General features: G+C 44.4%; 1 protein-coding gene across 2 annotated transcripts in view; it reads left to right on the top strand.

Moving 5' to 3' along the window:
• Nucleotides 1-25,825, top strand: part of rngtt (RNA guanylyltransferase and 5'-phosphatase) — a 103,923-nt gene extending 78,098 nt beyond the window's left edge. For both annotated transcript variants that reach the window (XM_084439923.1, XM_084439924.1), the window contains 4 exons: nucleotides 15,675-15,775; nucleotides 20,094-20,160; nucleotides 24,080-24,203; nucleotides 24,709-25,825. In XM_084439923.1, coding sequence (XP_084296049.1) covers nucleotides 15,675-15,775; nucleotides 20,094-20,160; nucleotides 24,080-24,203; nucleotides 24,709-24,875 — 459 coding nt within the window. In that variant the 3' untranslated portion in view covers nucleotides 24,876-25,825. The remainder of the gene's footprint in view (nucleotides 1-15,674; nucleotides 15,776-20,093; nucleotides 20,161-24,079; nucleotides 24,204-24,708) is intronic.
• Nucleotides 25,826-27,574: the final 1,749 nt, after the last annotated feature.

The following is a 27,574-nucleotide window of genomic DNA, read 5'->3' as shown; positions in this document are numbered from 1 at the left end:
GTTTATTGTTAGATTATAAGACATTTATAAGCACTTATAAGAAGCTTGTTAACTGTTTATAGACTGCTATTATGCACTTATTATGCAATTTTGCAGTAGTGGATCTAAAGCGAGACAATTCATTATTAAGGTTAATAAATCCTTTATTATGCACTTTTCCATATTATCCACAATTCTTTGCGATGTCTCCAGTCAATAATTTATCAAGAAATATGGTCAATGTTGAGGCAACAGTAATTTGGCAACCTAGCTCAACGGTTCGCAGACATTGCAGCTGAGATGAATAGAAGACCAAAACACTAGACCACTGCCACACCACCATCCAGGGGCATATCGTGAACTTCTGCATCCACCCTTCGGGAGGTCAGACCACGCCTCTGTGCTACTACTTCCGGCCTACAAGCAGAGCCTGAAGATAGCTCCGCCCACCCTCAGCTGTAACCAAATCTGGGCCCTGTACTACGAAGCTCGCTCAACATATCCTGACAACCGCAATCACGGATAAACGGTACCATGACGGTGGCTATCAACTTGTTAAGTCTACCCAGCTGGTCCAATCTAGCTATGAGCGCGTTCACGGTAAAAGCGGAGGTATTTGCACAAAGTGACCAATCGCATACCTTAGTATGGGTATTCGGACACGGCCATGGACAACGCAAACAATACGCATAATCAAGTTCCATCACAAGAGGAGCAATATTATAGAAATATTAACTATAGGCGCAACACAGTCTCTACTGCCAAAGGCAGGAAGGAAAGCTGGAAAAATACTGCAGACTAAGTTTTATCATTATCCTCCTCATGAACACGAGTAGGCAAGATCATTGGGCTATGCCTATTCTTATGGCGTGTAAAGCAATTGTAGCCTATGTCTATATATCTTATTCTTTCAGCTGCAACCCTGTGAGCCTGGCAAGGGACGCTTAAATAAAGCAAATGTAGGCTATAGTTTTTAATAGTTTCAGGTTAGAGTAGACGTTGTGATGTCTCTATACAAGAGGAACTAAAACAGGCTATTAAGATGGAAAAAGGGAATCGAGGTGGAGAAGTAGGCTGTAAGCCTACGGGGGAAAAGGTAGCCTCTTTCAGTAGGCCTATAACATCATTGATTGTCAGGCATTGGTGCTATCACAATTCAATTAAAATGTAGCCTACGTCTCTTTGGGAGGCTAGTCTAATAAATCAACATTAAAGACTTGAAAATTGAATAAAAAATTAGTGTTTTTACTTGGTTCTCCGCATCACCCACAGCCTACACGAAACTGCAGGTAGGCTAATAAAACGCAAGCCAGTGCATAGCCTATAGTCTACGGGACTGTAAGTGTACAATGCAAAATATGTCTCAAGCAGCTGTCATTCTGCATTTTTTCATATGATATTGGGGAATGCCAAAGAGGGTTTTGTTGGTTTGTAAAAAGTCCTCTTAAAAGATCCTCTCACTGTTTGCGCACTGCAGATTATTTTTTAATTCACACACTGAAGTTCCATATAGAATCTTAACGTCCATATGCCTTTTTCCAAGTGAATTGATCGGTCAACAGGCAGTGCTTCATACGTTATGATCCATAATCTGGAACTTAACCTGCCCCGGAGCAGGTTAGCTCAGCAGCATAAGTTGCCATGGCGATATAGCATGGTGAAAAGTGATCCACCTTCGTGATACGGATAAACCAGGCTTGAACCTGAAGTTATAGCGATAACCCCGTAATCCTGTTTCGTAGTACAGGGCCCTGGTCTGAGGAGAACCAGAGTAGACAGAGTAGAGTCCTTCAGGAAGGTGAATGCCAGCAAAGCTGCTGGTCCCGACGGCATACCACCCCAAGTCATCAAAATGTGTGCCTGTCTGTCACAGCCGGTTGTCCCCACGTGCTTCAAGATGACTACAATAGTGCCAGTACCCAAGAAAGCCTGGCTGAATGACTACCGGCCAGTGCCACTCACTCCAGTGGCCATGAAGTGCATGGAGAAAATAGTGATGAAACACATTGACACCATCATACCAGACTCGCTAGACCCACACCAGTTCGCTTAAAGAGCCAATAGGTCTGTGGATGATGCCATAACACTGGACCAATAACTGATCACATGACACTTTGAAGCACCACCTTGTCAGCTGAAGAATATATCAAGGATTAAAGGATTTATGTCTCAGCAGGATCTGAAAAAATGTGTCCATGCGTTTATCTTCAGTAGACTCGACTACTGCAACGATCAGACAGCTGAAGCTGATTCAGAGCGCTGCTGCTCGAGTCCTTACTAAGACTAAGGAAGTGGATCACATCACTCCAGTTCTGAGGTCTTTACACTGGCTTCTTGACTGTCATAGAATTTACTTTAAAGAGGAGTGGAAATGATATAGGAAGTGAAGGCGACATAACAGATGTTTTATTAGTCATATACATGGTCCAATACTCAAAACTGCCAAATTAGCTATAAATGAGAAAACTGTGATACGAGTTTGTTGTTTTGTTACTAGGGCGCAGCCCTTTTGAACGTGACGTCACTGGTATGGTTATAGCTAGCTCCTGTGAAATGTGATTTATTTTGGGTTTTTATCTGTTTTTTGGGGAGTAATGAATTTACTAGTTCTCTTTAAATATGAGGAACAACACGTGATCAGTTCTTAGTTGGCTATTTCTGTTCCCCTTTAAGGGTGCATTCAGACCTAGTTTGTTGTTCCGATACCGGGAACGCACGTTACCCACAAACCGATACAACTCATTGTTGTACCTTGCTGAACTTTGATAAACACGGAAGATGAGTCGCAGTCGTGGATCAATCAATAGCACATACTGTAGTTCTCTAGCTGTAATCGTGATGCCTGCTCAAACTGGATATGTTATATGTCGTTATACCGGCTACATGACCCAGAGATGACCAATCAACGCTATTAAGCATGTACGCCGCTGATGTATGCCGCTGATGCACTGCCTACATCATGGATACAGACATTGTCATCCATGATCGGATGGGATAAGTAGATGATGATGATACCGAATAGACTGCTAGATGATGGATAGTATAGTAAATTGCCAGTTGGGAACGTTTCAATGTCTAGCTGAGTACCTAGGACTGGAATCAGGAACTGATTAGCACTGATAAGATACTGTATGCACAAGCGATTACAAGAATTCCAATATACCTTTACCCATACTTATTACACATGGCAAATAAACTTTCTATTCTATTCTCCTCCTCTTGTGGGGTGGTTAACATTTGCCTGACCTCAGGAGGGTCATGCTTGCCCTTCTCTTCTCCTTCTCTGACATCCACCAGTTTACCAATGGGAGCTCCGGATTGTCTTTCCCAATATGGCCGCGTCGGATGATATTGATTTCATATCCGTGGTCCTGCTCAAAATCACAGGGTGGCTGCAAGGACATTGATTGCCTCAGAAATAGACAAGCCGGGGTGCTGGACTATTTGACCTCGATCAATATCACCCCGGTTTGACAGAAATGCACGGTGAAAATAGACAATTACACCGAACTCAGGCTCTCAAATGATAATTTTGCCTGTTTGTCAATCACCAAAGGTGTCGGGGTGGTGGAAAGGGGTTGGATATATTAGTTTTCCTCCTCCTCAGTTCAGAAAGAGATTTCGTCTGGTTATCTTCTAGTCAGAACCAGCTCTTACTCATGTTGTCACACAGTCCTGTTCAGCATTGATGGATCACCTGCCTATGGCCAAATCATTACGGCAGTAGCAGCACTTTTGTGGTTGAAGCAACGATTATCAAACCTGTCAGATTATATTGCCTTTTTGCTACACAATCAGGCCAATGTGTGCCTCAAGACCAGTTATATAAGTATATTTGTTTCAAAGCACGGTAAAGGTATGTGGGATTGCCTGTGATTGCAGCACGTTCTACTGTCTGTCTGTCTGCCTCTCTCTTGGCCCTTGGCCATCAACAAACAATTTTGTTTTTCTGTTACTCTGTGATTTCTGGAGTAATTACAGTAGTGGCAGCCTCAGGAGGGCTGAGAATGAGATTAGTCAGACAGACACAGGTTTGGGCGGCTATGGTCGTACTCCACCAGAACACAAATGCAGAGGTGCTGGCTCTCTAAAACAGGCGTCTCTTTTAGGGTATCTAATTGAACTGTCATTTATGTTATTAATATCACAATGTTTATTTGCAGTTGCTCCATAGCTGGCCACCGTTTTTCAGCTCGCTTTCTGCTTTGATCCAATCCAGTTTATTTATTTATTTTTTGGTGTAGGGGAAGAGCAGAGCATGCCAATGTATGCATTTGTTTATTTAAAGCTCAATGAGATAACTTTATCATTCAATATTCACCTTTATTTGTTAATAGTTTATTAATTGGCCTTAGCAAGGCCCCAAAAATCATTTTCGTGACATAAGACTACATGAGACCCTGTGGATTTATTATTTTAGAATTTCAGTGTACTGGCTAGTACACTGGCAGGAAATCTTGTGGTGGAAACAGAAGTGAGGTGTTTTGCATGTCACAATATCAGGAAGACAACTAACACTTTGCCCCGCGAAACGAAATCTACATGCACATAAAAGAAAGAAGACCGGTATTTACCTGCATTGAAGCCATCCTTCCAGAAAGTCCATTGAAGTAACGACAATCTTCCAATCCAGTCTGCTCCATGCAAGTTTATCATATTTTTTCCCCATCATTACAGCGGGTGAGTGGGGGATTGTGGGAAGTTTGGTTCTTAAAACAGTGTTGATTTTATCATGACCAGAGGGGCCGCCAAAGTGCTGAGTTATTTCATATAGCTTTAAAGAGAAGGGCTGTATTTTTAAGTTCACTGGGTTTCACTCCATTAAAATAGTAAATAACAAAATGAAGCCCCAGGGCTCACAGTCAAAATGTTTTTAAAGCATAAAAGATGTTTTTCTTTTCTTAAATATTGTATTACTCAAACAAGAACACATACGCTAATGTTGACATTGCAGGTATTGATGTAGCTGAGAGTCAGGTTGCCCTGAGTGGCTTGAATCCAGTACGACGGAGTCTCATGAATAATGCAAAGGGATTTGATAGGTTCACAGTGGTCTCTGTGGGGGTGGGGAGTTCGTTTCACAGCGGTCTCTGTGTGGGGGGTTTGATAGGTTCACAGTGGTCTCTGTGGGGGTGGGGGGTTCGTTTCACAGCGGTCTCTGTGTGGGGGGTTTGATAGGTTCACAGTGGTCTCTGTGGGGGGTTTGATAGGTTCTCAGTGGTCTCTGTGTGGGGGGTTTGATAGGTTCACAGTGGTCTCTGTGTGGGGGGTTTGATAGGTTCACAGTGGTCTCTGTGTGGGGGGTTTGATAGGTTCACAGTGGTCTCTGTGTGGGGGGTTTGATAGGTTCACAGTGGTCTCTGTGTGGGGGGTTTGATAGGTTCACAGTGGTCTCTGTGTGGGGGGTTTGATAGGTTCACTGTGGTCTCTGTGTAGGGAGGTTGATAGGTTCACAGCGGTCTCTGTGTGGGGGGTTTGATAGGTTCACAGTGGTCTCTGTGTAGGGGGGTTGATAGGTTCACAGCGGTCTCTGTGTGAGGGGGTTTGATAGGTTCACTGTGGTCTCTGTGTAGGGAGGTTGATAGGTTCACAGTGGTCTCTGTGTGAGGGGGGTTGATAGGTTCACAGCGGTCTCTGTGTGAGGGGGTTTGATAGGTTCTCAGTGGTCTCTGTGTGGGGGGTTTGATAGGTTCACAGTGGTCTCTGTGTAGGGAGGTTGATAGGTTCACAGTGGTCTCTGTGTGGGGGGTTTGATAGGTTCACAGTGGTCTCTGTGTGGGGGGTTTGATAGGTTCACAGTGGTCTCTGTGTGGGGGGTTTGATAGGTTCACAGCGGTCTCTGTGTAGGGGGGTTGATAGGTTCACAGCGGTCTCTGTGTGAGGGGGCTGCATACTTTGCACAGGCCTGCCCAACGTTTGGATGCACACAGAGGTCGGGGCTCCCATAGATCAGTCATATTGGGAGGGTGGGAGAGCTGCACAATGACACTGACTGATCTTTCCACTCACACCAAGATAAGGCAGCATCACACTTGTGCACTATTAAAGCCATCACTCGATGCTCGATGTTTGCGAACCGATTAGGAGCCCTGACTGTCTCTGGCAAATTGTGTGAAGTGAATGCTTTTTATCCTGTGTGAATATTGCCTGTCAGTGCAGTGTGAAAATGTTCCAGTGACTAGGAAAGAAAAGAAATAAAGAGCCATCCATTCTGCAGGTAAGTGTCTGTGTTGCTCTGTATGGATCCATCACCACAGAACTGAACACTGGATCCAGCACACATTTCTCTAGTCAGAACTGAGGTTGCTTCCAGGGAGTTGATTCATAGTTTGTGTTCTGAATCAAAGCCTGGGTAGTTTGATCAGACCCAGAATAGTGTCAGCTACATGCCCTACAGAAGGCAGGTGACGTCTCTGTCCAGTGACCCAGGGTGCCCCACTCCCCACTACCGACCCACCACCAGTTTTTTCCCTCCACTGAACCAGCCAGCCCCCCTCCTTCCCTGCTTCCCTTCCTTCCTCCCTCTCTTCCTCCCTCACTCCCCCCCTCCATCTCTCCATCCCTCCCTCCCTCCCTCCCTCCATCTCTCTCTCCCTTTGTTATCAGTGTCACCAACATGTGTCTGCGCCGGGCTCGTCTGTCCCTCCTTCCCTCCCTCCCTCCCTCCCTCCCTCCCTCCCTCCCTCCCTCCCTCCCTCCCTCCCCTGCAGCCCCCTCACACAGACCACTGCTCCCCTCTGCCGCGGCCCCCCAGGGGGAGAGCTCTGATCCGGGTCTGCCCTGAGCTGGGTCTCGGCATACAGTAGTTCTTCCGTTAGCTGAAACACTTCAGCATTGGCCTAGCAGACATTCTACAGTTTCACATGGTGAGCCAAGGGACCAGCTGCAGAGAAATGACACCACTGGCCCACGCAACACAACCCACCGCCCGACACACACATACGTCCTATGTGAATGGGGGAAGAGGAGGAGATTCGGTATTTATAGATCCATCCCTGTCTGTGCTGGCTTTAACTTAATTACAGTGTAATGATTCATAAAAAGATGGAAGGTTCCAAGAAGCACAGTGATTATGTCTGAGAGGGTTATATAGCCCAGGGCTGCGATGAAGCTCCCTGTGCTATATGTAAAATGTACAGTAGAATAGTTTAATTGTATTTTACGAAGACTCTTCACTCTTAAGGCCGTTTCAGACAGGGAGCGATATTCCACCTGCGTTCTCGCTCGGATCAGCGGGAGACACACGCGTCCTGCACGCAGTGGGGAAAGCTGACTACAATTCAGCTCTTGTCGCGGGCGGGCGTGTGCACGAAACAAGCACGCGCGCAACAATTTCACAGGGTCGCGCCCGCTTGCCGCTCCGCCCCAGATTGTCCGCGGCTCCCAAATTGTCCGCTCGCCTCTCTCATTGAAAATGAATTACAATGCGCGGATATCGCTCCTCGTCTGAAACGGCCTTTAGCTTGGCCAGATTGGTGTGTAGATAGATTTTTTGTTTTCGAGTATTAGCAATAGACTTGTAGATGTCTGTGGATGTGTTATGGTTTCATGGTTTTATGTGAAGTCTTGATGCCTGCCTCTCCGTAGTAAGACTTGATGCAGTGGTCCACATGAAAGCACACTCTCCTCCTTGGTACTGCAGAGCTGCCTATTTCACCTGTAGCTCTCAGGATCTGAGAGTAACACCAACTGTAGAATGTGCTTTCGCAGAAAGGAGAGCTGTTGCTTCCAGGCAACAGTGTTTTTAGATAACATTAGAGATGGGGTTTGAAGCCCTACTAAGCTGACTTTCATACTGTAACTTGATTTTAAAGTCCCAGTTAACCAAAATCAGAGATTTGCTTGAAAACACATTCTATGTGTTAGTGATGCATTGCTGATAACATGTAAAAATGGGATGAACCATGTGTAGTACTGAATTGTGAAGTTAGACCAGTTTTGTATTTTTGACCAGTTTTGATTTCTGGATTTTCTGGGCGGGTTTAAAACGGTACCGGATGACGTAGAGCGGTGTTCTTAGCATATCCCCGCCCTAACACTATATAAAGCTAGAACGGATTTGAATCTTCGGTTCTCCTGCTCAATCTTGAGTCTAGAATTAGCTAGTTTTAACCAACAGTCTAGAATTAGCTAGTTTTTCTTAGTTAGCAATGCCTATGCATAAAACTAAACGAAAATGCATCCTTCCTGGATGCCAGCAGGAATGGGATGATAAGGTCTCCTTCTTTCACTCCCGAGTAAAGCTGAAATGAGAAGCAAATGGTTAGCATTTTTGAAGAGCCATGGTGTTACAGAGGAGTCCGTCACCGCTAGCGCCCGCCTCTGCAGCAAACATTTCACTCCCGAAAGCTTCTGCAATTATAATATGAGGCTTTTGGGTCACGGACTCACGACTGGTCCTGGTGAATTCGGCGGAGCCAACCATCTCCCTCCCCGGCCTCCATTCTCCTCCTGTCGCATCAACCTTTGGTGCCGACACCGCTGCCTTGTGTGCTTATAGCTAATTAACGTTATAACGTTAGCTAGGTAACTTAAGCAATAGGAAAATACACTGCTACGTTAATCTACAAAACGTGTCTTGACATTTATGTGGTAATGTCAGCTATGATGAATTATATGTAATCTTAGGAGGAATTATAGCTAACATTAGCTATGTAGCTTGTTGCAGATGGGAGTGTGTATATAACCTTAGTCTAGCTAACATAGCTAGCAGCACCGACCAGGCGACCACCCACCAAATAACGTTACGGATGATATATTATGACTATAAGCGTTAACTATACAGAAACTGCCTGCCATATTTGTGGCACCTGATGTGCGTATGGGTTCACCGGTAATGGTTACAGTATATTTCTCCAGCGGGAGACCGGGAGGCGGGAGCGAGGGGGATGGTTAGGTAGACCAGCTGGAGAAAGACGAACCCTCTTCCAGTGAAGCGGTGCTCGGCGGCTACTGGCTGAACATTCCAGTTCTGTTGGATATGAGAGGGAAAGTTGAAGCCGAGTGCTCGTTATTCTCACACATAACATTGCCAACGAGAGTGGATGAGTCTGTCCCGATTATCAACTCCGGTAGTGTACGCTTCTTCGCGCTATCAGCGCTGTTCAAGCCAGTGACTAAAAGGTACATTTTAAACAACTTTTTCCATTGATCCCAAGGGACGACAGGATCGCCTGGGAGGGATAGGAATGGGTCCGGAGGTGGCAGGGAGAAAATAGGGACAGACTCATACATTCCTCGTTGCCTGTTTTTGTATTTTGCATCTAAGGGCAGTAACACTGGCGCGTTGGTATAGAGTAGCTACAGTTTTACCTGTGTTGTTTGTCAGGAGGTAGGTTAGGAGGAAGCATCTGTGCGTTTGACTCATTAGACAAGTGTAATTTCAACTCCTCTCTGTTTTCACAAAGCTGTGCCTTCCTACCACAAAAGAGACGGCGTGCCAGTGTGACTATGCAGACCAGAGAACGGTACTATTTGACAGGTTCTTCCCTCCACACCCCCTCCCCACGCAATTGGGTGTGGCTTCGGTGCCTTCAGCAGACACGCCCCCACGGTCTCAGACCAGAGAATGCTGCTGATTTTTAACCGATTTTGAAGCCTTATTTTATATACTTAGCGACATTTTTAATCACTCAGATTTGGCTGGGTGGTTAATGACATGTTTTCCTGTGGTGTGTGAAGCTCATAACAAAGATTTGAACTGGGTTAACCTGGACTTTAAGGTTGAACCCACACGTGGAGCTAGTTTAGACTTCTGTATTTGTCAAATTCAATGTTTCGATCCATTCAAGACTTCATAGCTTATAATTAAAGTAAATGGCATCAGTATTGGCAAGGTGTTATTTTCAGTGCCGAAGTACACAGGTCTCCATCTGAGCTGTAATCGGAGCTTCTGTTGTGGCGAGGGAGTGAACCCCTCCTAATACTGCCCAATGCCAGGCCTAGCACAGCCTGCCACGTCAATATAACTGATACAGTAAGCATGGGCCTGCTAAATTGTTGTAATGAGGAATACAGTATCACAGAAAATACTTTTGATCTGTCTGCCCAGGCCCTTTGAGTTTGGAGAGGGTGAGAGAGAGAGGTAAATCGACATTTTAGGGAGAATTCCACCCTAGAAAAACATTAGTTTCAACAACTCATGAAACACTCATTGTTGTCGATGAGTATGGACCTGGCTCTGATGTCCTGCAGGGTCTGATGTCGGGTAAGTCCGATCCGTTTTAATGACTGTGTACTCCATGAATATAGAGAGTTTAACATGTTTTTTGAATGATTTTTCACTGTGCCCACCCACATCCATTGTATGACCAAAACGGTGGTAGAACAATTATCAGACTTTCTCAAAAGTGCTAGTTTTGTCAACCTTTAACTAACCTTAAAACAGGGCTTAACATGATTTTTCCCTTTACTACTCCTTTACCCTCTTGTCACATTTACTGTGTTTTCTCCACCCACACACTGTCCTTAGAAATTGTTTCTGTGATAGGGAATAAAAGGAAACTGCATTATTAATCACAGAGCAGAGTGTCGTTGCCACAGATGGTTGGATAGAGCATGGGTGAATAACTCAGATGGTGAAATCATGAAGACCATCCCCCTCTCGGCTCTATATTATCTTAGATAATTTGAGCTCAATAAGGGGGGGATGGCTGGGAAATCATATTGGAAATCTTCGTTCTATGAGTGGTTTGCAGTATTTGTTCCATCATGTTATATAGCCTCCAGAATAATATCTATTTTTAACAAATGGCCATTGTTCCCCTGGAACAGAGAGCTCATCCCAGGGGATGGGATTGAGTGAAGGGAGTTTGAAGCCTTTGTGTCCGTAATCCGACTTCAACACAGCTGTTATTCAAACTAGACTGCTCCAGAAAAATACCAATATCAAAGAAGTGATAATAATAACAAAACAAAAACTCTTGTTTCTTCTTCTCCTTTTGGGATGGATCCTAAAGGAGAAAATATAAATGTAATGTTAACTATTTAAACATCACTGCATGTGTAAATGTTGTTGTTGTTTGTCTTCTTCATCTGGTCATGTTGTATGTCCTATACGGTGCATGTCAAACAGCGCCTCTGATCCTGATTGGCTGGCCTAGCTTCCCATAACACCTCCTCCCTGAGTGACGCATGATGGGAGGCCTCTGCTGATGTCCCAGTGGCGTCATGCTGGCAACATGAAGGCTGATCTTTAAATCCCAGCAGGCCGACAGCAGTACGTAGGCCTCGCCCGTTGCATCTGGCCCATTCCTCAAAGGGCCAGATGGCAGAGAGGACTGGCCAGGATGGGCAAGAGTTTTCCCAGCCTGTGGTGCTTCTCCGCTGGGCTACTGCGTTCCATTGCCAGCCCCATGCCCTTTTACTACAGACAGGCTCTGAATTAATTTGCTATGAGAGTTTTATTTGCAGCATCCTTGGAATTACCATTAAATTGATGGAGAGATACGTGCTTGAATTCCACTTTGCACTTAAGTAACGTTCAACATTGTTCCCTGTGTTTCCTTGCTTTCCTATATTCAAAGAAAGTAAAATGAATAGCGAGCCATTGACTGCACTTCTCAGAATCAACCTCAAGGTCAGTGTTGAGTCTGAGTGCTATTGCAAGTTACTGTAGTTGCCATGGTTGCGTTGGGCACATAGAATTCTCTATTATTTAATTGAACCTTTCACTGTATCCAGTGTGCATGACTACCTTTCATTAGAAATGTTCCCATCAACTGTCATAATAGGTGAGTTTGAGATGGGCTTAATGCCACACCTTCTGTGATTAACATGCTACTGGGTTGTCAAATCTACTGTACATTCGGCAAGCACTCTGGACCAAAAAATTGCATGTGTGCGTGCCGTGTCGCCGATCACTGTGTGCAGTGTGTGTGTCACGTGTGGGCGAATAAACACCAATTTATTTCATCTTAAGATGGAGCCGTCCTTTCAGACAGTATGAGTCACCTTGATTTGCAAAGTTTTGTACCCTGTTTGCTAACGGTGCACCATAACTGCCTTTATGGAAGAATGCCCCCCCCCCCCCCCCCACCCCTCTCTTTCTATACACCGACATGTACTTGGTGTGCCATTTCTTGAACTGAACCATGCTCTCTGGCTGTGGGCGCTGAATGGCCATTGTGGAGGAGAATGCTGGTTTCAAATGGCCCTGAAGGCCTCCTCCCACACGCAGGGCTCAATCAGGTACAGAGAAGGACACGATGTACAGTACTCTACTTCTCTTCACACCCTGCCAGACAAAGTCAAGCTTTCACTCAACCCAGAATACTCTCTCGCTCTCTCTCTCTCACACACACACAGCTTTGATAGCAAAAGGCTTATTTGATTTGAGGTGATGATGCCCACACAGCTCACATACTGATGATGGTTTGGGGCTCGGCGGAGTTATGTGTGAGCTTAAGTTACCTGTCCTTTTTTCCCCCCTAAGAAATGAGTCGTCTTTTCATACCTGTAGCTGAGCCTGAACACTTAGGGATGCTATTACAGTAAGTCTTCATCTCTGCATATACCTGTAAGGTGAGATGTAATTCAATCAAATCAATTCAATTCAGCTGTGACAATTTAAATCCAGTTTACTTGTGACGCTAAGAGACCTCCTTGATGTTGATGGTTTACCCTGCCTTAGCCAACCATGTGTTGCTATCCAAAGGTCGGATATCTTTCATCCAGTTAGCAAAGAGCCCGGTGCTGGATGATTTATCTTCACTGAACTTGCCCCAGTGATGGGGCCCAGACCACTGAGAGGAAAGAGCCAACAGAGCCTGGCTCCTCCCCAGCAGCTAATCGAAGTGGCCATGACCTTGAATGGATCAGAAGGATGGATGGGTGTGGGGGGGTCTGACTTGACAGGCAAGCAGGTTGTCAGACTGGGAACGCAGGCCTCAGGTGTACAGTGCTTGCCTTTGGACTGATTGACTATGAGGGGCTGGGGACATCTTTACAGTTTGCCGAGTTGTGATGGTTACGCATCTGCTCTGGATTTATTCCATTTTAAGATTGAGCTGTCCTTTCAGACAGTATGTGTCACCTTGGCTTGCAAAGTTGTTCAGTGTTTTGTACCCTGTTTGCTAACGGTGCACCTTAACTGCCTTTATGGAAGAATGCCCCCCCCCCCCCCCCCCTCGCTTTCTATACACTTTCTATATGCCTAAAACCCCCCTAGCTGTTATAAAATCACTATAACACATAGCCTCGAGTGGTTTATTGCTTTTATACAACGGTTACTACAGCTATTAGTGTAAAATAAACACACAGCAATATAAAATATTAACATTTATTCAAAACGAAGCATCATTCCCTCAATTCCGCCGAGCAAAATAGTTCCCCTAACAAATGGGTTGCCAAGCAACAACAACAACTACAATGCATTGGATCAAATGGGAGGCGCATTAATACTGAAAATGGAATGATATGCGGTCCCAGGTGTGTGTTACAAACTATTTTAACACGGCTTCCAGCCAATCAGAATCAAGAACCAGAACTAACCGTTGTGTATAAAAAGTATTTTAACAAGGCTTCCAGCCAATCAGAATCAAGAACCAGAACTACAGTAACCGTTGTATAATACTCTGTAACCCACGGCTGCGACCGCATAACAATTGGTATTAATGTGCCGTCAATCTCATTGACGAGGACATTGATAAGATCAAGCGGTAGGCTACAATGCTTTGCATAGCATCCACTCGCAGCAACCTCACCTTTTTCGTATCCTATTACAAAAACACACTCATCAGTCCGACTCCAACACTTCCACACCCCTACCAGCAAAAACGAGTGCTCTGTAGAACTGTTTTAATAACTGCACCATAGCTGGAAATATTAAAATAAACGTGAACCACCCAAATTATGCCTATATGGGCTTATGTGAACAAGGCCAATCCAAATAGGCCTATCCCAGAAGATTATGTAAGTACTAAAATTATAAGAATGATCGGTAAATAAATGATTGAATGTTACTTCTGTGTGTTTTTTGTGAATATACATATATATGTAGTAACCGTTGTAGAAAAGCAATTGACCACGAGGGGCAGTGGGTTACACAGGATTTTACAACAGCTACCGGGGTTTTAGGTTAGGTTTAACAACGCCCCGTAGCTGTTGTAAAATCCTGTGTAACCCACAGCCTCTCGTGGTCAATTGCTTTTGCTTAAATCTATCTTCGCCCAGTACATTAATATACTATGTATATTCATCAAAACAACTACTTGTCCCATGTCTATATATTAATGTAATCGTACCACCATAACAGATATACTCAAAGCATATCTTCACTATTTTCACCATATTAAAATCTCTGTGCTACAGTTACAGTATTGTTAGTTGAAAGAAATTGATAATCTTCTGCTCGATCTAGCCTTCAGTAGGCCTAGGCTGGCCTACTCTGGCTAAATGTCAAGAGATGGACATCATCCTCTCTTCCTAGAGTCTGGCTATGTGCTTTTCTTACATTTCCTTCCGGATCAATTAAGTATTTATCTATCTCAATCTTGAGCAGTTTGATTAGTTTCATTATATGAGGGATTCTGCCCACAGAGAGTAGCCTGTATGAGTCAGTCGGCTATAGTTTATCTGCGTTTACTGTAGATACCCATATTGAGTAATGTCTACAGTTCCATCTCGGCAAAACTTTGAACAGTTTATTTAAAAAGCCTCTACGAGCCAATGAATATTGCAGAGGGCATGACTTTTCACATGAAGGTGTATACATTCTGAAGATGAAGGTGATTGTCCACAGGGTGGCGCTATAACAAGCCAAAATGCTTAAAGGTGGCTAAAACGAAATCAGTTGCTGCCCCCCCATAGGTCATGGCATGCTCTACAACTTACTACTGTAATTGGAAATGAAATTGCCAGATTCAGTTTTTATGTTGATATAACTGTTTTTGTGCAACAACTAGGGATATTAATAGTTAATCGACTATCGATTAATTTCCGATAAGAATTTACTCGAGTAAGATTTGGTTACTCGATTAATTGCTTGTTAATGGAAGAGAACTTTTTGGAGGGGAACGAACTTTATCAACGGCAGTTGCGTGACATGTAATCATGATTTAAGGTCTGATTGCACATGAGGGTGCCCCGCCATGTAGTGAAGGCTAATTGGGATGCCGGGAAATTTCAACAACACAGCGGAAGAAGACAAAAAAATGAAGCGAGCAAAGCGCTGTCCGGTGCGGGATGTTCTTATCAATTAATCGACTATCGTTTGTTAAGGTTAACAGTTATCGATTAATGAAATTCCTTGAAATTTGCAACCATAGCAACAACCGCACTGTGCTTTCATTGTATTTTCATTTACATCAATGGCCGCATAGCTCAAATGTGGCTATGGCGTGTTTCGCTTGTTGCCTTTGATGCGTTTGTTGGCTTGGCCCTGTTATTGCTGCTTACAGCTATATTTAGATTTCTCTTATTTTTGCACCTTGAGCTGAATTCCAGTGTTCCATTGGTTGCTAAGTCACAGTCAATATAAGCTGAGCACTTAAATGTCCTAGAAATTGTTTGTCCCCTTCCTCTTGACCAATGCGATTTTTCTGTAGCGATTCGGCTCATCAATCATTGATGATTTGTGACACTCATGACGGTAACACCATGGAAGTGGTATTGAAACATGAAAGGCAGTACGTGTCCACGCTTGCAGCTATGTGTTTGTATTAACTCTCCTGTCTCTACCTTGTGTGTCCCTGCAGAAATACAAGCCGGGGAGGTGTGATGACATCCTCAAATGGAAGCCCCCCAGCCTCAACTCCGTAGACTTCCGCCTCAAGATCACCATAGTCGGAGGGGAAGGGTGAGTCACGCTGTTGCTGGGGAAATACAGTACTCGGCTTGATGTTTCTAGCAACACACTTCTGCGTGTGACACAAGTAGACCTAATAGCTGTAGACTTCAAAGACAAAGAGCTGACACATCCATGTAGCCATGTCAAATCTGCTGCTTCTGAAACACTAAAATGCTTTGTATTTCTAAACCTCTATTCCATCCCTCAGTCATGTTCTCTCATTCGCATAGAATGCAGTTATAGTATAAGCCACAGCGCATATCAAATCTATAATACTATGCTACAGGGCCTAATTAAATTCTACAAAGACACCATGTTCCAGGCACATTGTGTTGTGCCATTAGTCAGACAATGATATTCGACAGCAGTTGCTATCATTATTGACTAAATGCATTTTTTCCCCTTCACCTCACCAAGCTTTCTTCTTATGAGTCCACCAGAAAAATGTCCCCTCTTAATTTTGCCCTCCGTAAATGAAGTTTCTGAAGTCTCTGAAAGCTGATCCTCATCACTCCCATCTAGCCAAGTCCTGTTCTGCTTCGATGCTGGTGTTTTTGCTTACGTGCTCTTGCTTGCATCTGCTTAGATGCTTGGTGTCTTTGCCTGTTGGCAGTGCTTCAGTGTAGGAGCGTAGCAGTAAACACATCAGTCTGCCCTCAGTCGTCAGACGACCTCTGACCCTCCCAGTGTTGTACCCAGACTGCACCAATTCTCTCTTCCCCTAGCTTCGTGAGACCATCCTGATGTCGCGACTCGCTAGATCACGTTGTTACTCGCAGATCAGTCTGGATACTCTCAATTTTGAGAACATTTTGAGCCCGATCGGAAAACGATCTAGTTAATCAGCGTTCTGAGGAATTTTAAATGCAAACAGCTACGTTGGGTGGGTTTATGACGGCAACACTGGGCAGGTTTATGGCATCGAGGAGCGGTTCAGTTGGTTCATCCAACCACCTGCCAAGTAGTTTTGAAAGTGCCTGCCCTTTTCCAAACAGTTTCCAATGGAGAGTTTCCAGATGGTTATGCGAAGCAAACCACCTGGTTGTGCGAAGTAAACCATCTGGAATGTCAGCTTACTCTTCCCTAGACTGAGAGAGAATCTGAGCAGTATACTACAATCTCTCTCTTTCTCTCTCTCTCTCTCTCTCTCTCTCTCTCTCTCTCTCGCTCTGTCTCTCTCTGTGACTGCTCTGATGTTCCTCGTAGAGGAGGACGGCTGGCAGAGTGCCGCTCTTCACCACCTCAGAGTGGTTCAGGTCATTAAGTCTGTCTTTGTCTCTGTTAGAGAGAGAGAGGGGGGGGGGTTGAGATCTACCGTAGGAACGCGTGATTGTTTATCAGCCCACACACTCTATCCCTCGTCTTGTTTGATCTTTCTCTCTCTGTTACTGAAACGCACACAGACTCACAACCAGTTTCATCACCTCTCCTGGAAAAAAGCAGGTGAGTCAGGAAGAGAAGGATGGAGTGAAAGAGAGAGGAAACAAGAGTGTGGGGAGAAAAGACAGCAACGCAAAAGCTGTTCTCTAGGGGGATACTTCTCTAGTTCTACATCAGCAACCTGAATCATGGGATTAATAAAATCTGGATGCTCTCTGAAGTGGGTTTCTTGCCTGCATCTTAATGCATTCAACCATTTTCCCCAGTACACATTGAACCCCGGTGCACATTGTTAGTCAACCACGGTCGGCTGGTTATATCTCCTCACCTGGGCCTGCTTTGCCTCAGCCCAGCCTCTCACAGGAAACTGTGGTGCCATTACACCAATGACAGGACCCGTTCGAACCCAACTCTGGGATATTAAGAGGTCCAATGTTCCAGAATATCAATTCATTGAAAGCCTCAGACTGGGCCCAACTTCAGGAGTTTTGCTTGCGTGAACTGAATTCCTCTGTAGTGAATTTCAATTATCGCACACAAACAACTGGCCACGGGTAATCTCTTTTTCTGCTTCGCCTTTATCAGCCACTGAGCAGGACATTGTTGAAAATGTGCTCAGCAGTCATCGTGCGCCTCAAGCAAACAGAGGCAAAGCATTAGAAACACACTGGCTGGCATTAATAGGAGACATCCAGCTGGTGCCGCACTCCACCCAAAGCAACAAGGAATCTGCAGGACCAACGTGCCGCTGGACATCTTCACTCAGTGAAATGATCATTCTGCATGTAAAACAATTTAGCTGGAATGGCCTCGCATGTGGTCCCAAGCCCTGGGTGGCGCCTGCTGGATCTGGTCGGCACGATGTGCTGCATACAGGAGCAGTCAGGCTCTGCTACGCTGACTGGCTTTGAGGTTCAGAGTCATTCTCACCCCCACGAGCAGTGTTTGATATTTTGTTGTGCGCTCTGCATGCATTTGAAGTACTGTTTAGGGTTCCTCTGCGCATTCTATGGTTGGATTCATGGTTGAAACAGAAGCCCCAGCGTCTTGTTTAAAACTACGTTGATCAAACGCAGTATGACACTTATTCCTAGAGTAACACGCTGAGATTGCAGTGGAACATCAGCTTAGCGTCACAAGAAAATATACTGCTCCAAAAAAATTAAGGGAACACTTACTCACACTAACTCACATCCAGCCCTCAATGGGTTAATGATTTTGTTTTCCACTGACCGGAATTTTGTTCTCGGCGAATTTCACAATGTGATCAATAAAGATTTTCAACTTGGTTATATCGTTCATGGAGATCCGCGATGATGATTGATTTTGTTGAGCAGTGTATTTTTAGTGATTCTGTAAACGGAGAAGCTGGCAGTTCATCTCACATTGTCAGACCCAGCCAGGGCCACCTCGATGCATGCATTCAAATCTCATTTGACAGTTTATGTCTATTTCTGGAGAAGCGTGTCTGTACAATTATTTTTACAATAAAATGTTTGTGGACCCCAGGCTGAAGGGTTTGATGGGTGGAACGCCAAACACATCTGTCACAGCTCCTTACTCGAACAGGCAGGGTCGTTTCTAAGCTGAGGATGGGTCAAAGTGTGTGATTGGCTTGTGAAGCATAAAGCGCTGTTGTGAACTGCCAGGGTATTGCTTTCCGGTAGTTTCCACCAGTGCATGGATGGATAGCTACACGGCTGCTGTTGACTGCTGCTTCCTGTGTCCTCTCACAGTCATTACACAGGAAGAGGGAGTAGGCGGTCAGCCCCTCAGCAAACCCCCCGACTCGAACCCCTGAACACAGCGCTAATGCTTTTTGTGCGCGTGGCGACAATTAAAATGTGTCTGGAAATAAAGAGGGGACGGGGGTGTTAATAACAGTGTGTTATTAAAGGCCAGCTGCAGGGCGTTCTCCTCCAGGGACCAGTCACACTCATATATACACACACACACACACACGCACACACACGTACGCAGACACACTCAATCACATAGGCGCACACACACACACACATACCTTATGCGGCACCACATTTGTCTGGATTAATTGTGTTGGGAGCTCACAGCTGGCAATCAGATGGCGCAATTAAACTAAGAGTAATATAGGCTTTCATCAACACTCGTCTTGATTATTGTTATTCTTTGTATGTCGGCATTGACCAGTCCCTGATGCGTCGCCTGCAGCTTGTGCAGAATGCAGCAGCCCGTCTCCTCACTGGCAAGCGAAAGCGCGACCACATCACCCCAATCTTGCATCTTTGCAATATACTGCAAACAGTATATTGATGAACTCCTGCACTTTCATACCCCAGCTAGAGAGCTGAGATCCTCTAATCAGCTGCTGCTGGCTGTCCCAAAGACTGGGCTGAAGACTAGAGGCGACCGAGTCCCTGGCACATTAGGTCTGCCCAGACCGTAGAGATTTTTAAGTCTTCTTTAAAGACTCACCTTTTTTCCCAGACCTTCAACTCAGGTTGAGCTGGACACCCGATGGCCCCTGTATTGTACTGTATTTTATATTGCTTATTGTGTATGGTGTATCGTAGTGTTCTGTTGTGTGCTGTGTCTGTTTGTTACTCTGGAGCTGTACAGCACTTTGATCAACTTCAGTTGTTTTAAATGTGCTTTATAAATGAAATTTGAGTTGAGTTGACGGAGCGAGAGCGCGTAGCCGGGGAGAGAATGTGAAGCACAGAGACGGCGCTAGCCTGCAGGCGACCTGCGAAGCCTGCGGGTGAGCTGAGAGAGGGGGGGGGGGGGGCTAGGAGGGGGAGAGTGTGTCATATATTTGTCATATTGTTACTAGGCTGGTAAACAGCATAACTGGCTGTAATGTTCCGATCTCTTTCTGAGTGCACCCCTCTCTGGCGAGCGATGGGGGGGCTGTGTTGGGGGTGTGTGCGCGTTACCTCGGGGTGTTAACGAAGATATTTTGTGTTTGCAGGTTACTCCCCCAGACTGTCGGATTGCTCTACGTCGGCAGCTATGACATGCCCTTTGCACAGATGAAGGTGAGACAAGGAGTTAGATGTGTTGCTAAATTCATCCTCACACCTGGGCACACACACGCACACAAGAAGAAGAAACCAGGCGCACCGCCTGCCTTCCAAAAGAAGTTGCCGTAGATTTTCAACAGGGCCGCAGCATGTCAGCAGATGCACAGTGAAGTGCCTCGCTTCACAGGCACCTCGCACTGCATTCATCCACATGCGCAGGAAATGTTTGATCAGATAGCAAATCGCCACTATCTGAAATGTTCAAAGGCTTGGAGCAACGGCCCACAGGGTTTCTCCATCTGCTCGGAAGCTGAGATGGCGTCGATAGGGACGCTGCGTGACATTTGTTAATGCCATATAATGTTAACACCCACTGATCTCCCATTACATGTTATTCTTAGGGAACCTTGTATTGGATTCCCTCTTCAGAGCTGCATGTGGCCTGTAAGTGTAGCTCATTAATCTAACATATCCTGCTCAGCACATGACACGTCTGTTGAAAGCAGGCACAGATAAAAAGCAGCAGGTCCTGGAGGGAGTGAGTGGGCTTTGATGGAGATGTGCGAGGGTGCAAATGTGCCCGCCACTTGCAGAACTGCATCATTTCCCATCATGCAGTTTCTGAGTAGGGAAAGTGGGTTTATTTCTCTCTGTTTCTGGCCATGCTAGGCACGTCCACATGTTTTACCTTGTGTAGTTGCCTCGTTCTTACTCTTCTGTAAATTCAGGAGAATGATTTGTTGAAACGTTCTTATTTGACGTGCTTAAATTGTCAGGGAGTAGCAGGTTATTTTGGTTGCCTATAACACTGTGTTTTTGAGATGCGAGAGATACTTCTGTGGTGAATGGGTTCTTGGTAAGATCTTTACATCTTTCCTCAAAAAACGTATCACTCTTAATGCTGAAATAAGTATGATTCTCCACTACCCAGACACTGATGTCACATAAAAGCACAGCAGTGACAAAGTGCGAGAGACTTTTATAGTCTCATTTCTGTTAATTTAGTCTCTCTGTGAGGTGTCACAATAAAGCCTGCAAGGTGTCACAATAGAGTACAAACCCTCTCGTAGAATAAGATAACATCTGCTTTACGGTATCTGATACCAATACAATGACTTAGCTAATTACAACAGCACATGCAGTTGATACACACCAAAATTAATCTAAAATTATATCTAGAGGTATTGTTGTGTATCACTTGCATGTGCTGAGCCATTGTATTGACATTCCTACAGAGGAATTTGAAGAAACGGTGTCCCCCTGCACAGAGAAGTCTCATCATATTGACAGTTAAAGGAGTAGTAAAGGTTGATAATTGCTCTACCACCGTTTTGGTCATACAATAGATGTGGATGGGCATCTTGAAAAATCATTCAAAAACATGTTAAACTCTCAATTTCAAAGACAAGAAGCTCACCGAGGGTGTAATTGGTGTCCGTTGGTGTTCTGACATCAAATTCGCCGCAAAGTATGAATCCTGTAGGGTTTTATTGATCATTTTATGAAATCCATTGACTTGTATTGAAGCGACCGTTGTAGATGTGTAGATCAATCCGCAGAGGGGATTCAGGAAGCGGAACTACTTACGGTAGCTATTGTTATTGTTTATGTTGCTAGGCTACCTAGTTTGCGGAGGTTTTCACATGTATGCGACTAAATAGTCATATGCTAAATATTTAAAAAAGCCTTTCCAGATTAACTAGAATCTTACTTTATGGCGAATTATATGTCAGAACGCCAATTAACACCTATGTGAGTTTCTTGTCTTTGAAATCGAGAGTTTAACATGTTTTTGAATGATTTTTCAAGATGCCCATCCACATCCATTGTATGACCAAAACGGTGGTAGAGCAATTATCAACTTTCTCGAAAATGCTAGCTTTGTCAACGTTTTGATCTGAACCATTGTATATGATCATAAGTAACCTTAAAACAGGGCTAAACATGCATTTTCCCTTTATTACTCCTTTAAGAGAATAATGTCCAGTGAAATGACAAGTATTATTTTGTTGAGTTCAAGCATTTGGTATACAGCCTATCCTTTGCATGATAAACAGAATCTCGCGTCTGCAGCGTCCTGCACGTTCTTATTAAAATGTACCAGAGACAGTGCACCCCGGGGCCAGCTGTGATTAAATCTAGAATGGAAAAAAGCCACCCGGTCAGGAGAGAAATGACAGATTGCCTGTCCGTGTGAGAGGAGCAAATTGAGCGCTTCCATGTCTACTTCTCTCATGTACAAGCATGCAATACTGTATAACACACTCTCTCAGTGTACAGTAGTGGTGGCCAGAGATTTTTTGTGAACCCCCCCCCCCCCCAATCTCATAAAATAACAAGCAGACAGACTCTCCCCTCAATCTATAATGCGTCTACCCTGCAGACACCAACTGGGGAAAGGCAAGTGCCACGCAGACATGGATGCCACTCTGACTGTATGACTGGGTGTGTCTGAAGCCCAAAGAGTGCCTGAAGAGTTGGAGAAACATTAACGTCTCTAGACTATTGATTAGCTAGATTATGCGAACAGTCAGGAAGTGACTTTTATATCACTTTTGCAAGCCATTCCCGGCACTATTAAAAAGAGATCATAACTTCGCTAGAGGCAACCACATACGACACGGTGTGATGGAGTATGACATTATTTTCCTGATAGTGCAATGGCTGGAAACGGAGATGACTGACAGGCAGGGGCCATTGAGTTCTGCGGCTGGTTAACACCAAAACTGCTAGATGGAAGGGATGATTGGAGAGTTTGACAAAGTCTGGCGGAGAACATGGCCATAATGAAGTGGATTCAGAGGGAATAAACCACCAAGTGGTAGCGACACATGGCAGCCAGCATGCAAAGGGATTCCAGCAAACACACCGCAAACACTCCCTCCCTCCAGCCAGCCAAGAGCTGCCTGCGCTGTTATTTGCCAACAGCTTGACTAAACTTGGCTCTGGCAATATCTCAGCGTTGCCCATGCTGTTGTTCCTCCAATATTTTTTGTCATTCCGCTGACAATCCACCCGCTCTTTGGAATGTAAAAGATGTCCGTCCTCCTACAAATACCACAGATGTATAATCTTGTTTGCTTGGCTAGATATTTGTTTGTTCTTTTTGAAAGGCAAGAGAGCTCCTGATTGGAACAGTTTGTGTTTGATGATTAGCGCCCTACCACCTGGCCTGCGTGTGTGATGCTGGGCTCCCACTTAAAGGTCATTATATATGGTGTGATGTCCTGGGCCTGTCACATCTTCCTATCATTCTACACACACGCATGCACGCACACAAATACACACAAACACACACACAAAACACATACACCACTCCATTTGCCTGCAGAGCACCCAGATGCCCTGCACCACAAGACCAGAGCTTGCCTGTACCCCTGGCCAAGCAAGGTGGTGCTTTCCTGGCAGTGCCGCCCCCCCCTCCCTGGCTTCGGCTGGGGCTCAGCTGCTCAGGGAAGCCTGGCTGCAGACCCATGGCTGGCCACCAGAGACTCCACTAAGTACCTGCCCCACTCCCCACAGCCCAGAAGCACCACATTGCCAATGTGCGTTCCGTACAGTATGATTGAACTGTCAATATTAGTTCAGCCAAAGAGCAAATCGATGGTAATGCATTCTTGAGGATTCTTGATGCATTCTTGATTAACGTCTGGCTCTTCCCGTGCAAGGCCATCATTGGCTGGGAGTATATACTAGAGATTGACTGTGTCCTTCTCACTGCTGTGGAAAAAAATAGAGCACAGGTTATTTCACTGCACAAAAAACTAAATTTCAGCAAAACAAATAAGTCTTTGACAGCAAAACAAAAAAGTCAGTGAGAACTAGGCAGCAACAGATGTGTAAATGTTTAGCTTGAGTTATTATTATTGCACCATTTGTCCTACAGTCTGGTGGTGACATGCAGTTAATTAGGTCTTCTCTCTCCTCTCTCTAGGCCACCAAGGAGTTGAAAATGTACGACAACAAGATTATCGAGTGTACCTTTGTCAACAACACCTGGGTGTTTATGAGACAGAGGATAGACAAGAGCTTCCCTAACTCCTACGACACAGCCATGGGTGAGCAGCAGGGCAGCAGGCCTGGAGGCATCTTTATATACCATAAATATGTTCATTCTCTTCATCTCTGTCTGCAATGCGACCCATCAGTTGGCCATTAGATTAATGGTTTAGTTCATTTATATTTTAGGACAAAAACAGACAGATCCTGTTTCACTTCAATGCCTGTGTTTTTCATTAGTGTCTGTCTGTGTGTGTCTGAGAGAGAGTGTTAGCTCTGTTTGAGAAAAAAGAAAGATTACACTTCAGATTTGTGTGATTTATGAAGTGTGATTTATTCTGGTTTAGGATGATGTAGAAAGTTCTGTAATGTGGAAGGGGTACTGTAAATAACTACTAAGGAAAACCGCAGGATATTAAGTAAAGACCATATACCCTTAAAAATTACTTTAAAGTATTATTTCTGGAATTAGCATAGTAATGAAAACAAAAACACCCTGCCCTCGAGGTAGTGCACATTAGCACCTCTGTATTAACTTCCTGTCTGCGTCGTCTTCTCTTCCAGCTGTTTGTAACAGTATCCAGCATCCCGTCACTAAGGAAATCCTCTTTGAGTTTCTGGACCGCTGCGCCCTGGGAGCCCAAGCACAGAACCGGAAACACCCCCCTGACCCGGATGCGGAGCTCATGCCCCCGCCCCCTCCGAAAAGACCCAACCGGGCCGTACCATAGAGTCTCATGCAGGAGGTGTGGGCTGGACTGTACCATAGTAGCAAAGCGTGTACCTGGCTTGAAGAAAGAGGCCCTACATGGCCACAGCACTCGCCCCACTCCCCCCTCTCCAAGGACACAGACATGTGAGAAGCCCCCCAATTCCCAGAATGTGTGTTTATCGCCCTCTTAACTAAAGGCTTTAAAAGGTTCTGATTGGCCACATAGGTCCTGTTAGATATCCCTACGTAGAGGCCCTAGCTTTATTTGGTATGGTTCATAGTGAAGACAAACACAAACACATTAATAGTGGATTTAATTTTTTTAAATTTATTTTCTATTTCCCCTTTTTGAGATCCTTAATCTACCCAACAACAGAGGACTCTGTGTTATGACTCCAGCAGCACCTGACTATGCAGATCTTATCAATGTTTTGTCTAGCTGTTTGGCTTTTTGCTTGTGTTTGGGAGGGCATCATCAGATGAGAGAGTCGGCAGTCCCTCTCGTCCCGTTGATCTTAGAACGGTGAAATATCGGAACGCACAAGCAAATACTTAGCCTATAAGATGCTGTTTGGTTGCTAATGTGATGTCTTGACATGTAACACAGCAGTCAATAATGAGTTCTCGATATGTGTGTAACAACCTGCGTCCACATATCCATATCGGCAAAACCGTGAATAACTTGGCAATCATTTGATATGATGATACCATTAGCTATTCAATTACTTGCACTGTTTTTTTTTTCATTTGTTTGCTTGTTTGTTCGTTCAAGGTTTTTGTTTATGTACTGTAGAAGAGTACCGTGTCACTGCTTTGCCCCATCCCTGCTTTTGTAATAGGAACTTCCATACAGATCTGCTCATGACAGAAGTTGACTTGGTGTATTTGCATTTGTAGTTTGGTTTGATCATTAAAGCAATACATGTGAAAGGGAGGATATTTTTATAAAAGAGTAGAGCTTTTTCATTATTGTGACTGATGTCCTGCTTATTAACTAAAGAGTGGATGCTATCAAAATCGGCATGAAATCGCTACTTGCTCGTATGTACATGTAAGGATGTAGTATGTGCATGTGTGTTCTCAACAAAAAGACAAAAGCTGCTTGATCCTCATCAAAGCCTCCCTTACCTTTTGTCCTGCGTGTGGCTGTCTCTGAGACAGATACTGGCATGCAGCTGGTGGAGAAAACACACACACTCAGGCAAATCAATAGTTTCCGGAGGGAGTAGAGATAAAGCGAGAAGTGCCTTGGCTTTGAATAGATGTGTAAACACAGTGTGTGCGTGTGTCTAGAGGGGTGCAGTGCAATTTGACTGCAATATGTGTCTGCTCCAGGGCGAGGAGAATTATTTGTGTGACGCTTAAATAACCACACTGGCATCATAACAGGAAGAGAACAACTGAATGCCACTTCTGCTGATCAAGTAACGTCTCGAGAGAAATTATTTTTTCCTAAATGTTTTCTGCGTGATTATTTGTACCGTGATGTTTGGGGATTGGATTCCCTTGATTTGGAACCCTGGGGGCGTACTTACTGACACTTCCGTTTCTATGCACGAACCCAAAACAACATGTCCTAGTCAGGATCAAAGCTGTGAAAGAGTAGCATCATTTGAATTCAAATAGGTGCCTAAAAACATGCCTACAGTATGGCCAGACAATAGAGAAGTGTAGGGAGGTAACTAATGATGTCTAGGAAATCTCTTGGTCTTTCATACACCTACGTACAAAGAGTAAGTGAACCCAGAAGTCACAATAATGTATTAACTTTCTACAATTGATTTAACAGTTTTTTTTTAGTTGTTTTTTTTACCCAAATTAAATCAGGCTGGTCTGACCCGAATACCCCCTGCTGAATTAGAACTGCAGATCTTTCAAACTTGAGGGTGCATGGAGACAAATTAATTTGTATTTTTTTAATCCCATAAGCCCCTCTTGAGGTTAGATGTGAACAAATCAGTTATTTTTGAACAAAGCAGTTTAAACACACTACAGTGTGACGATGTTGTCAGACAGACTGTCACGATGGCCAGCCATTCTGCCGGTATGTTCTTCAGGACAGGATGACCAGAGAGGGCATCAACATGGCCATGGCAGGATCCTCCTGCTGCTGTCACGAGTCACGACTCCTCATCATGGTTTTTAAGGGTCGGGCAGCCGGTCCCTCTTGTTATTGCCAGTTTTCTTCTTCTTCCTTGGAATGGTTCCATGTATGAAAAATCATCAAATTTTGCACATAGGTCCTATGCCAAACGTCCTCAACTGGCATTGTGGGCCAATAGTCCTGATGGTGGCGCTACAGAATTTTCAGTCAGCCGTAGATGCTATTACTTTGAAACCCCCACCAAAATGTAGGCCCAAGTGAGGAGAGCTGTTCATTTGCTTTGAGCTGGCCGGAATTATGAATATTTTTTTCTCAAAAACTGTAAAACTAAATAAACTACATTTTCTGGTCAATAAATCTCCAATATTCATGAAAAAATGAATATTTGCATGACATGGCAGATGTGTGAAATTTTTCAGAATTGTATCTAAAAAATGATTTTTTTTTTACAGTTTTCTGAATTCTGTTCTCATGTACAATGCATCCGGAAAGTATTCACACTTCTTCCACATTTTGTTATGTTACTGCCTTATTCCAAAATGGATTGAATTAATATTTTTCCTCATCAATCTACATACAATAGCCCATAAAGACAATGTGAAAAATGTTTTTTA

This window comes from Borostomias antarcticus, assembly GCF_949987555.1.
Source record: "Borostomias antarcticus genome assembly, chromosome: 6".
Classification (NCBI taxonomy): domain Eukaryota; kingdom Metazoa; phylum Chordata; class Actinopteri; order Stomiiformes; family Stomiidae; genus Borostomias; species Borostomias antarcticus.
This window is presented reverse-complemented; position numbering and strand designations above follow the sequence as displayed.